This window comes from Hypanus sabinus, chromosome 4 (assembly GCF_030144855.1).
Source record: "Hypanus sabinus isolate sHypSab1 chromosome 4, sHypSab1.hap1, whole genome shotgun sequence".
NCBI lineage: Eukaryota > Metazoa > Chordata > Chondrichthyes > Myliobatiformes > Dasyatidae > Hypanus > Hypanus sabinus.
The window spans coordinates 32,802,533-32,815,492 of NC_082709.1; the positions used below are offsets into that span (position 1 = coordinate 32,802,533).

General features: G+C 41.4%; 2 protein-coding genes across 2 annotated transcripts in view; one reads left to right on the plus strand and one right to left on the minus strand.

The window, feature by feature from the left end:
• The window catches only part of LOC132392642 (uncharacterized), a 709,726-nt gene that overhangs the window by 314,075 nt on the left and 382,691 nt on the right, over positions 1-12,960 (minus strand). The gene's annotated exons all lie outside the window — the stretch shown is intronic.
• Positions 1-12,960, plus strand: part of itprid2 (ITPR interacting domain containing 2) — an 89,410-nt gene that overhangs the window by 19,599 nt on the left and 56,851 nt on the right. The window contains exons 4-5 of the mRNA XM_059966791.1: positions 415-464; positions 710-766. Of these exons, the coding sequence (XP_059822774.1) occupies positions 415-464; positions 710-766 (107 nt within the window). The remainder of the gene's footprint in view (positions 1-414; positions 465-709; positions 767-12,960) is intronic.

Genomic DNA, 12,960 nt, shown 5'->3' on the forward strand with positions numbered 1-12,960 from the left:
ACTATCGATTGCAACCCCCGACTGCACACAGATGTCCATAAACAGATTGCTAACTAATTATGTGATTTCTAAAACCAGTTGGCTGCATCAGTGATGATTTGGTGTGTCATGTTAAAAGGGGGGAGGGTTAATACTTGTGCAGTCAATACTGTTTTATATATTTTTATATTTGTAATTAATTTAGATCAGTAGAGATCTGTTTTCTCTTTGACATGAAAGTATTTTTCTGTTGATTAGTGTCAAAAAAGCCAAATTAAATCCATTGATTCAATGTTGTAAAGCAATAAAATATCAAAACTTCCAAGGGGGCTAAATACCTTTAATAAGCACTGTATTTTCTTACATATTTTGAGAAGTGTATGGATTTGTATAAATATAAAGATAAATTTTAATATATTTATTATACACTTGCAGAGAGCCATTAGGGGCATCCTTGGATGAACAAAGCCATCTAATGTTGAAGGGTAAATATATTTCTTTTAAATTGATACTTTTTGGATTGTAGTTTATGGGTATTTATACACTTTTAGAAGTGACATTTTTTGGAGGTGAATGTAAATTATTTTTGTGGGGATCGAATCCTTGAAAGAAATTCAACAGCTCAGAGAATATTAACAAGTCGTGGAGCATGGAATTTTTTTTTAAAGAACCAAGACATTTAAACAAATGATCAAACTGCACTCACTAAAGCATATTGTTGTGTCAAAAGGTGGAGGTACAAAACCTGGATGCAGTTTTGAGGATGACTTGTTGCTTGGTGCAGAAGGTATGTTTTATGATGGAGATTGATCAGAAATACTTTCACTAGCTTTCTCTTAATTCTGCATGATATCTTTTTAAAAAAATGTCTCATTTCTTGTCTTGTATGTTCAAATGTATTTGTTTCAGATATGTATTGTTTCCAAAAACCTGTTGTTGAATACAGTTTTTAAATGGGTGACTATTATATAAATGTGGAAATTTGTAAAGAGGCAGGTGCTCGTTGAAAGCAGAAGGAAATCCTCTAGAAAGATATTCTGAGCATTTTCTAGTTCATCTTATTAGGCTTGGAATATGTAACAACACAATTAGGATTCAGATTCATGGATTTATCACATGTACATTGAAACATACAGAGCAATGTGTCATTTGTGTTAACAACCAATATAATGGATCTTGTGCTTTCCTGGCTTTCCTCTTCTCGGGCTTCCAGCCAAGTACAGGTATCAATTTTAATTGGCGTTTTGATGACAAACTCTGCCATTTTCATCAAAGACAATATCCAGGGATGTCTAGTCCAGTGGTGTATATACCCCTGTCATTCATCCTTACTGATTGGTTAATCCTCATCCAATCAGGTTTCTGCTGTCCCACCTTGTTTACAATCAAATTCCCATTCTTGCTTAGAGTGAGACCTTTGTCTTTGTTAAAATTCTTTTTCTCTAGTTTTGTTTTTCAAGGAAGTTGCCAGGAAAACGGATGAAGACAAGGCAGTGGATGTTGTCTACGTGGACTTCAGTAAGGCATTTGACAACGTCCAGCTTGGGAGGCTGACCAAGAAGGTTTAGTTACTTGGCATTCAGGACAAGATAGTAAATTGGGTTAGACATCGGCTTTGTGGGAGAAGCCAGAGAGTGGCAGTAGAGGGTTTGCTCTATGAGTGGAGGCCTCGTGTGCGGCAGGGATCGGTGTTGGGTCCTTCGTTGTTTGTCATCTATATCAAAGATCTGGTTGATAATGTAGTTAACGGAAAGAGTAATTTTGTGGATGACATGAAGATTGGGAGTGTAGTGGACAATGAAAAAAAAGCAGGTGGAATTTAATGCATGCAGATGTGAGGTTTTGTACTTTGGTAGGACAAAAGAGGGTAGCTCTAACACAGTGAATGATAGGGCACTGAGGAGTGTTGTAGAACAAAGGGATCCAGAAATAAAGATCCATAATTTATAGAAAGTGGCGTCACAGGTAGATGGGATCGTAAAGAAAGCTTTTGGCACATTAGCCTTCATAAGTCAATCTATTGAGTACAGGAAATGGGATGTTATGTTGAAGTTGTTTGTATTGGACATTGGTGAGGCCTAATTTGGAGTATTCATTGCAGTTTTGGGCACCTACCTGCAGAAATGATGTAAACAAGATTGAAAGAGTGCACAGAAAATTTACAAGGATATTGCAGGTTCTTGAGGACCTGTATTCTATGGAAAGATTGAATAGGTTAGGACTATATTCTTTAGAATGTAGAAGATTGAAAGGAGATTTATAGAGGTATACAGAATTGAGGGGTATAGATAGGGTAAATACAAGTGGTCTTTTTCTACTCGGATGTGACTACAACCATAGGTGATGGGTTAAGGGTGAAAGGTGAGAAGTTTAAGGGGAACATGAGGGGAAATTTCTTAATTCAGAAGGTCATGAGAGTGTGGAATGAATTGCCAGCACAAGCAGTGCATATGAACTCGATTTCAATGTTTAAGAGGAGTTTGGATAGATACATGGATAGTAGATGTATGGCGGGTTATGGGCCTGGTAAAGGTCAATGGGAGTAAGCAGTATAAAAATGGTTTTAGCATGGACTAGATGAGCCAAAGGGTCTGTTTCTGGGCTGCACTTCTCTATGACTATGACAGCCTAAGGATGTGCTGGAGGCAGCCAAAAAGTCAAAATGTGGCTGTCATTTCAATGATACACTGTATGTAGGAAATTTATCTATTTTCAGACTGATTTGCAAAGACAGTTTTGATAAATATCAGGGGCCTTTCTCACCATACAGAGTGAACTATTCCATTTCTTTAGTGATGGGGATGTTTACATACTGTATTTAAGATGGACACTTATTTATTTTGTAATTCAATTGTAACTACAGTATGGGGTGCATCATATCCTGATTCATGTGCAGACTTAAGTTAACTTTGTGGGTAATTAAAGATGGTATGTCACGGTGCGTAGTAAATGAGGCTCATTGTCCCCAGCAAGGGAGAGAGATGGGGGCTGTGAGGAGTTCACACTGGTTAAGAATAGGTACGAAACTATTATTGTGTTTTCTGTAAGATTTATTTTGTAAATTTTTTTCACTACTTTCGTTAATTTATTTAAGTTTGATTTTTGACACACTAATAAACACCCTTACACTAAAGTGCTAAGTGACCACAGCCATTTGTCTTTGGTCATAAATCAACATATCTTATGGATGACTGTTCGCAAAAGGATGCGTTCAGCTCTGGGTAAGTGGGATTGCAGTATCAAGCCAAGAAACCCTGAAGCTAAAAATACCCAGGAAACAGTGGAGACCTTGGAGGAAGGAGAACTTCAGCCCCAGGCCAAACTCAGGCCAGAAGCAGAAGGGCCTTCAAGTAGCATCAGCTCTGGACCCTTCATGGAAAATGCGTTCAGGGACTTTTCCTCTGCCCAGCAGAGGAGGGATGATACTCTTAGAAAGGAACACCAAAACCTGCAGAAGGGTCCCAAGATGCTTTCTTATCAACAATGTGACGATATTGGGAACTACCTGTTCAGGTTTGAGAGGATGGCCTCTGGATATGGCAATGATCAGAGGATGGGTGGGCCTGCCAGCTGGAGCTACTGTTGATGGGTAAGGCTCTCCAAGCCTACACTGCAATGGATGAAGAGAGGTCCAGCCACTATCCTGACCTGCTGGCTAAATCTGATAACTTGGCAAAAACCTATCGCAAATACTTCCTGTACTCTATTACCAAATGAGTCGCCCACTGAGGCGTATCATCACCTGAGGGGTCTCTGCTGCCAGTGGATTCAAGCAGAGCAGAAGTCTGAGGAGGAGATGGGTGAGGCCCTTGCTCTGGAGCAGCTGCTGTGGATTCTTCACTCTTGGGTTCAAGAATGTGAGCCAGTGGTTGCACTCACTCTAGTCCGATTTGCCCTGCAGTACCTCAATGTCCACAAGGGGGTACCATCATTCTGAAGCAACAGAGACTTTAACCTTCCAAGGGACTCACGATGTTACTCTGTGGAATTGGGAAGTGGGAGAAATGAGAGCAAAGAAGCTTTGGTAGTTTCTTCTAAGATGTTTATTTGCTACCATTGTCATCAGCCAGGTCATAAGTCCTCTGTATATCTTCTCAAGAAGCCCAAATTGTCAGGTATGTGCTCTGTGCCATGGACAGGAGAGTGATGATGATAATGGCTGAAATGATTTGTGAATATTGTAGTGGAAAACGAGCAAAATGGGAGGAGAAAGAGCCCATGTTTATAACAGTCAAAGTTAATAGAAAACCAGTTAATGCTCTTTTTGATGCTGGCAGCTCACTCTCATTAATTAAGAAAATTATGCCCCAGCCTTTGGTGTTGACTGCAGTCACGAAACACCTGTCCAATGTTTGACTGGAAGTCTGAGCCACTGGTAGAACTTACTGTGGAGCTGGATGACCACAGGTACCTGACGAACATGGAGGTTCTGGGGAGACTACCAGTTGACATGATTCGAGGAAGAGATTAGCCTGTTTTACTGAGGAAGGGAAATAGACAATCACATCCATCTGTTAATCCAGGAGTAGATAGTGCTGTTTATTTTGTTGTGACTTGTGCTAAAACCGAGCAGTAGCCGGGTTCCAACCACTGACTTAGATGCTAGTCTATGCGAGAGAGGAACCAAAAGGTCTAAAGGTCACACTGGCACTTTGAGACGAATCCTTGTTTTGGATTCCTTAACCCATCGAAACTCTCTCCATGTTTTGTGTGATGAGATACCGCCTCATTCTTATAACCACAAGAGAGTGTACTCTAAGACTGTGATCCATCCTTGTAAGGTAAATTTCATATTCCGTGCCACAGAATATGCAGGACTTGTCCTTTCAGCTCTTCTCTTCCCACCATCCAGAGATCCGAATAGCCTTTACAACAAAAGCAGTGGTTTCTTTACCTTGTACATCTATTCTGTGTTCATAATGCAGAACAACACTCATATTGGGTTACTTTTTGGTACAGAGACTCTTTTCAGTCTGCAGGCGTGATCTTGAGATTCCTGTGGCCTCCTGCTTTAATTCTCCATCCCATTCTCATTCTGACTTGCCCATCAGCGTCATCCTACACTATTACTACATGGACCAAGATGAGATTGAAGAGTACGATTTCTTTAATAATAACAACATTTAAAAGACAGGTGAACAAGTGCAGTACCTGGATTATTAAGATTAGAAGTTATAGGCCAAATTCTGGCAAATGGGACTGACTTAGATGGAGCATCATGGTGGACAGACCAGATGGGTCTAACAGCCTGTTTCCGTTCAGTATGGCACTCTGAATATCGGTCAGTTATCCTTCCAGACTTCAGATTGAATTCTGCAATCATTCCTTTTTGTTTTCAAAGTTCAAAATAAATGTATTATCAAAGTACGAATATGTCACCATGTACAACTTGAGATTCATTTTCTTGTGGCCATACTCAATAAATCTACAGAATAATGACCCTAACAGAATCGATGGAAAACCACTCAACTTGTGTGTTGAACCGGAGAGCAGAAGACCACAAACTATGCAAATACAAAAAGAAAGGAACAATTATAATAAATAAATAAACAATAAATATTGAGCATGGGAGATGAAAAGTCCTTGAAAGTGAGTCCATTGGTTGTAGGAACATTTTAATGATTAGGCAGATGAAATTATCCCCTTTGGTTCAAGAGCCAAATGATTGAGGAGTAGTAACTGTTCCTGAACCTGGTGGTGTGAGTTCTGAGGCTCCTGTACCACCTTCCTGATGGTAACAGTGAGAAGAGAGCATGTCCTGGGTGGTGGGGGTCTCTGATAATGGACTTTGCTTTCCTGCAATGATATTTTCATATAGATGTGCTCAGTGTTGGGGAGAGCTTTGCCTGTGGTGGACTGGGCTGTAGGATTTTTCATTTAAGAGTATTGGTGTTTCCGTACCGGGCTGTGATGCAGCCAGTCAAAATACTCTCCACCACACATCTGTAGAAGTTTGTCAAAGTTTTAGATGTCATACTGAATCTCTGCCAACTCCTAAGGAAGTAGAGGTGCTGCCGTGCTTGCTTTGTAGTTGCACTTACCTGGGTCCGGGACAGGTCCTCTAAAATAACAACCATAAAGCCATAACATATAGAAGAAGATTTGGGCCATTTGGCTCATCGTGGCTGATCCAATTTATTTCCCAGCCCCAATCCTCATGCCTTCTCCCTGTACTCCTTCATGCCCCGACCAATCAAGAATCTATCAACATCTGCCTTAAATATACCCTATGACTTGGCCTTCATGGCTGCCTGAGCGAAGATTCACCACTCTCTGGCTGAAGGAATTCCTCTTCATCTCTGTTCTAAAAAGACACCTCTCTATTCTGAGGCTGTGTCCTCTGGTCTTAGACTTTCATTACAACAAAAGCCCTGTGGAAAAGTTCATATCAATAGCCCTGTTATTTAGAAGCTTCAGATTCTGTTTGAGCACCAGATAGACATTGACACTGGTATGTACGCATGTGGAGTGACTCCTACTAGACACTGCTGTTTTTAAAAACAATGCTGGGAATTTACTGGATGCTTTCACTGAGTGGGCAGATTCCCGACATCAGTCAATGTCAAGTGCTGATTCACTCTCAGCAGTGCCATTTGGAAGTTTTCAGTCAGCAGAAATTCCTCCTCGAACACACAGTGCCAAGTATTTGCTGAACAGCAGGTAGGACCGCTCACCAGTCCCATTTAAAGGAATCGCGCACTGCTTACAGCTTAGTCCTGGTTGTTTTTATCTGCGTGCATTGCCAGGATGCTGCAGGTATTAAGTACTACTTGTTGTTTTATGGTAAATGTTTGTGTGCTGTCGTGTGGGAAGAGCTGAAAGATTGAATTTTGGCTTTTTCATCAGCTTGTCCCCAGCCGCACAAATATGTTGATGGGCGTGTCTGCCTGTGCTACACTGGAGTATTGCCCATCGGTCGTCACTTCATGGTTGAGGTCACAAGTGTGCCAATTGAGCTGTGTGAGCTCCAAGCTCAATGTAAACCCATACGATAGATTAATGCTGGACCCTTCCAAGCTCTTCATTATATATAAAATTCATTGCAAATTTCCTTTTCCAATGAATTATTACATTTGGTCTTTTGTAGTCTTCCCCTTAAATTCAACTGAATAATCTCCCCTTCCCCCACCAAACCCAACAACATGATGGAGGACTTTGTCAAGTCAGGCAGCATTTATGGATGGAAACAAACAGTTGATATTTTGGGGTGAGATCCTTCAGGAAGGAAGGGGGTAGAAGCAAGAATAAGAAGGTGGGGAAGGGGAAAGAGTACAATCTGGCAGGTGGTAGGTGAGACTAGCTGAGGGGAAGCAGGAATGAAGTAAGAAGCTGGGAAGGGTTCAGTGGAAGGAGTAAAGGGCTGAGGAAAAAGGGATCTAATTTACAAACTTAGTTGGTTTCACCATATGGGGAAATCAAATTACAGACATAAAAACACAGGACACTTCATCTTGAAGCCAGCCTTTAATTGTACAAATTGATGAAATGAACAGGAGGATGGTTATTAATATCACAATCACTCAGATGGAGTGAAAGAGAGTTGCGGAGGTCACTCAAGACCAGTGTACTGCAAAGAGTGTACTAACTTAGTTAACTGCAGTCTTCATTGGACAAATGCCTCATCAATGAGGCCAAAGCACAGGAGAGATTACAACTGCTTGCACTACTTAAAAGGCAATTAGTAGTAGGACCTCTGTTGAGTGATGTCTACAATGGATGTTGTGTCTATGCAAGACAATTCAGTCGGATATGGAGCAAGCTGTTGCTTATGCAGCATTTCCCCTTCTCCACACAGCTGTTGAATCCAAAGGAATGGCAGTGATTGATAAGAGTTTGGCACCAGCAGCATTGCAGGAGTTGCTAGTCAGCATTGAGCTCGATGCAGGACTACCTTAGGGACTCCATCTCTACAATTTTCCCCTGGGTTTATTCCCGAAGTCTTCCTGAAGAGTGGATATAGCTGTAAGGCAGTGGAGTTTTGAGATCAGAGTTTTCCTTCTACTACGTAACCTACCAACCACAACTGATGAACCCCATCTGCCCAAAGCAGCTGGTTTTGAGGTGCCAGTAATCTGCCTTTGGCCTTCTGACAGTAGAAATGGTTCGGCTGGGCATAGCACATGTGAAGGCCGGGAGCTGGACTTGGTTGTCGGACGCTATTTGAGATGCGTGTCTTTGGGAGCTTTGAATAGGCAGTGGGAGTATATCCCCTCCACCACTCCTGGCTGTGACAACCTTAAGGAACCAATGAAGTTGAAATACCTAAATAGTAGGTAAAACACACATTTTGAATCTGCTTTTAATATTGCACAACTAGAGGTCTTCAAACTCTACAAATTCAGTGATCATGACTCTCAAGCACCAGGTTGAAACAATTGCCTTGGGTTCATCTTTTGCCAGCATCACTATAAGGGATACTGTATTCTGTACAGTTATATCAGTGCTTTGTACTTTTCCTCTGATGTTAATTTTATTCTTGTGAATTGAGCTCATTAAAATCTTTGGCAGAATTTAAGAAATAGAATACAACATACCAATATAAACACATTACACGCTTCCCAGCACCAATCAGGAATGAATCTTAAAATAATTTTCCTTTTGGCAGACTGGACTGGAATGATGTTTAGTATTGTGGGAATTAAATTCTGTGATTGCATCTTTGCTTCAGTGAATTTTTTGGTATATTTGTCAGCAGATTGGGCTACTCTAATACATTGAGGTAAATTATTAACTGAGCACATGGTTTAGTTTGCATGGACTGCAGTGGCTGGTGCTGCTGCCTGCAGTTTTGTTAGAATTGTAGTGAAGGTCGTGGCTAGTACACTCAAGGTGGGACAGAATGTTAACTGTGATTTAAAGGACGTCAGAGGATCGCATGGGTTTCCAAGGTTGCAGGCTATGGTTCATTCCAAGAAAATGTCTAAGATGTGGCATATAGAGAGGTTAGAGTTATTGGGAAGATATTATTCCTTGTGGCAGACAAATAATTTCACTGAGAGGAGGGAGGGAGTGAGTCAGAGACAGGGAGAGTAGATTGTGTTAAAAATGGAAACATTAGTCTGTGGATGATCACTTCATATCATCAGTGAACTTCATCTGTATTTCGATCAAATTCTAACCGGTTCTTGCACCCTCACTGCAAGTATTAACACAGTTCATGGGAAAATGATCAAAAAAGTAAATTCCATTCTTACTACTAAGATCTTAAAGAGGCTGTGGCTTTCCTTTCCTTCTAAGAACATCCAAATCCCTGCAGATTAACTATTTCACCTGGGATTTTTTTGTGACTCAGGAATACTCTGGCTGGTATCTTTATCTGTTTAAGCACACACAGAATCCTGGATTAACTCTGGGCCAGGCAGCGTCTATGGAAAAGAGTACAGTCGATGTTTCAGGCCAAGACTAATCAGCGGGACTGGGGGAGAAATGTTTTAAAATGTTGGAGTGAGGGGAGGGAAAAACACAAGGTGATAGGTGAAATCTGAAGGGGGAGGAATGAAATAAATAACTGGGAAGTTGATTGGTGAAAGAGATACAGGGCTGGAGAAGTGGGAGTCTGATAGAAGACGACAGAAGGCCATGGAAAAAGGAAAGGGGGAAGGAGCACCAGAGGGAAGTGATAGGCAGGCAAGGAGATAAGGTGAGAGAGGAGAAAAGGGATAGGGAATGGTGAAGGGGGGAGGGAGGAGAAATTATTGGAAGTTCGAGAAATTGATGTTCATGTCATCAGTTTAGAGGCTACCCAGACGGGAAAAAAGGTGTTATTCCTCCAACATGAGTGTGGCCTCATCATGACAGTGAAGGAGGCCGTGGGTCGACATTTGGGAATGGGAAGTGGAATTAAAATGGGTGGCTGCTGGGAGATCCCACCGTTTCTGATGGACAGAGTGTAGGTCCTTTGTGAAGTGGTCTTTTGGGCCAAAAGATTTCTATTGAATTCCTTTTGGATTTCTTAGCATCTTTGAGACATGTATATTGTTACTTTTCAGGTTAATGTTCTCTTTGACTCTTTTGAGGAGCAGAAATATGCCCTTTGGCCCACTGAGTCTGCTACGCCATTTCATCATGGCTGATCTACTCGACTCCATTCTCCCACCTTCTTCCTATAACCTTTCACACCCTGACTAATCAAGAAGCTATCACCCTCTGACTTAAATGCACCCAGTGACCTGGCCTCAAAAGCCACACATGGCAATGAGATTTCACCCCCTTCTAAATTCCTGTGAGCACGGGTCCAAATCCTTTATTGCTGCTCATATGATAACCCTTTCATTTCCCAAATCATTCTCTGGACTTCCTCTGAACCTTCTCGGATGTCATTTTATATTCCAGTCCTCTTGAAATTAATTCTAACATTACATTCGCTGTCCTTACTGCCAAGTCAACCTGAAAGTTAATCTTTAGGGAATCCTGCGCGTGGACTCCCAAATCCCTTTGTACCTTTTATTTTTGAATTTCTCCCCCCCCCCCCCCCATTTGGAAAATAGTCTGTGCTTTTATTCCCTCCACCGAAGTACACGGCCATCCACTTCTCAGCACTATATTCCATCTGCCACATTTTTGCTCGTTCTCCTAATCCAAGTCCTTTGTTTTCTCAGTACTACCTGCCCATCTACCTATCTTCGTATCATCTGCAAACTTGTCCAAAAACCCATCAATTTCATGATCCAAATCATTGATATACAACATAAAAAAGTAGTAGTCCCAACACAGAACCCTGTGGAACACCTCAAGTCACCCTTCAGTGAAGCTATTTTTCTTTCATGTGAAGAGGCTCCCCAGCCTGTTTTACTCTTTTCTTCGTACAAACTTTACGTTACTGCTGCCAGACTTGCAAGTCATTTTAGCATCTTTCGTTACTCTTGTTTTTAATGATGGGAACACAGGACTTTTGTACAGCAGTTCACATGAATAGTAGCTGCAAAAACAATGTTTGGCTTCTGATGCCTGCTCTGCCATTCAGAAAGATTATGGTTTATCCTTTACCTCAGTACCACTTTCCTGCGGTAACCACAGATCCCTAGATTCCCTCCAGACATTTGAGCCAAGCAAAGCGCTATATCCACTTCTAGCCTGTTGCGCCCCCTAATAATATTTGCTTCAGAGAGTCAGAGTCTCATGGCGTTATATAGAAGAAAACCAGGTCCAGTTCGCCAACTCATCCATACTGACCAAGTTGTCTATCAGAACTAACCTCACTTGTTTGCATTTGGCCTATATCCCTCTAAACATTGTCCATGTACCTGTGTAAATGTTTTTTTAAATATATAATTACATTTGCCCCTATTGTATACTCTGTCACTTTTTTTCAGGGGGAGGGGGGAAAAAGAAAGGTAGCTTTTCACTTTTCTAACATACACATACACACCCCAGCAAACCATGCAGCATCTCTGATGTTTCAGGCCAAGATCATGGCTGTCTGTTGAAAACACTGACTGTTTATTTCCCTCCGTAGATGTTGCCTGACATGCTGAACTGCTCTAGCATTGTGTATGTTGCTCCTCCTCGATTTTTACTGCACCCTCTCTGGCTGAGTCATATCCCTCTTTCAGCTTGGAAATGTGAACTATGCAGGATACTCCAGGTGTAGTCCAATGCAAGTTTTATACAACTGTAGCGTGGCATTTCAACTCCTGTACTCAGAGTCACAGCTGATAAGGGCAAGCATGCCATATGCAGCCTTCAGTACTCTTTGTACCTGTGTTACTATTGTCTTGTACCTTTGGTGTTCCTTCACTCCCCGGCCCTTTGGTTGACTGTATCGATAAGGTAGCTTTTCACCTTTCTGAACTAGGTGGGGACAGCATGGTGCAAACACTACAGCACTGAGGACCTGGGGTCAATGCTGACCTTGTTCGTTGCTGTGTGGAATTTTCTTGCTTTTGTCATGGTCGCATTGGTTTCCTCCTATTTCCAAACACACGCTGGTGAGTTATTTGACTCCCTGCCCTAAATTGCCCCTCATTGGAGGTGAGTGCTAACAAAATCAAAGCAGAACTATTGGACCTGTAAGAAAATAAATTGCAGGGGGAGTTAATAAATTCTATGCGTCAATGGGCTTGGTCAGCCAAAAGGGGCATGAATCTAATGGCTGAATGGCCTTGTTCTGTTAATAAGTATACATGACAGATGAACAGACTGTGGAGTAGGTGTGCAAAGTAATTATGTTCAGTTTTGGAAAAAAAAATTAATTACTTGGGCTGGGCTGGGATATCGCCTGAGACTAGGTCCAATTCTGTACTGTGAAATGCACTGATTGCTGAGGGTGGGCAGGGACAGCTTGCTGATTTGTGGGAGTGGATATTACTTGCCCCTGATATATCAGCAGCCAGTACTTTATCAAAGCTAAGATTTTTGTTTTCTGAGTGGTTTGGAGTGTTGCATTTGGAGTTAACTTCTGAATATGTTAGCACACACCTTGAGGGGAAAACAATCACCTTGTGGTTTGCCTTTGTTTCTTCACTGTATATCATTGAGTGAGAATGCACCATGGTGCCTGGAGCTTATTCTGCTCCTGGCTCGCTCTGCTGTACAGTAGGACTTGTTCTGACCCATCTCACAAGAAACACGGAACATAATTCCTTTGCACAGCAAGCCTTATTCATAACTTGCCTTAGTTGTTGGAATGCTGTTTTTGTAATCCCTGTTCTGGCAAAAATATGAGGCAAGTTTTGTATAATTGTGTTTCTGTAAATGAACTGTTTTTAATGATCTCCATGACTTGCAACACCATTTTTATTTGTTTTGTGCTTCTACTCCTAGATTCCTTTATTCCTCATTCCATTTTGATTTCTTATTTCTAAGTAGTATGTAGTTACGTTATTTTTCTTTCTTGTATATAAGCTGATTAAAGATATCTTCCTGGTTTTAATGGGATAGGGAATCTTGCACAGTTTGGCATACACGTCTTAGCTAGTTTTGCAGCAATATTCAGTAGCATGCTCTGGTATTTCCGATGTGCACACATCAGAAAGACATTTC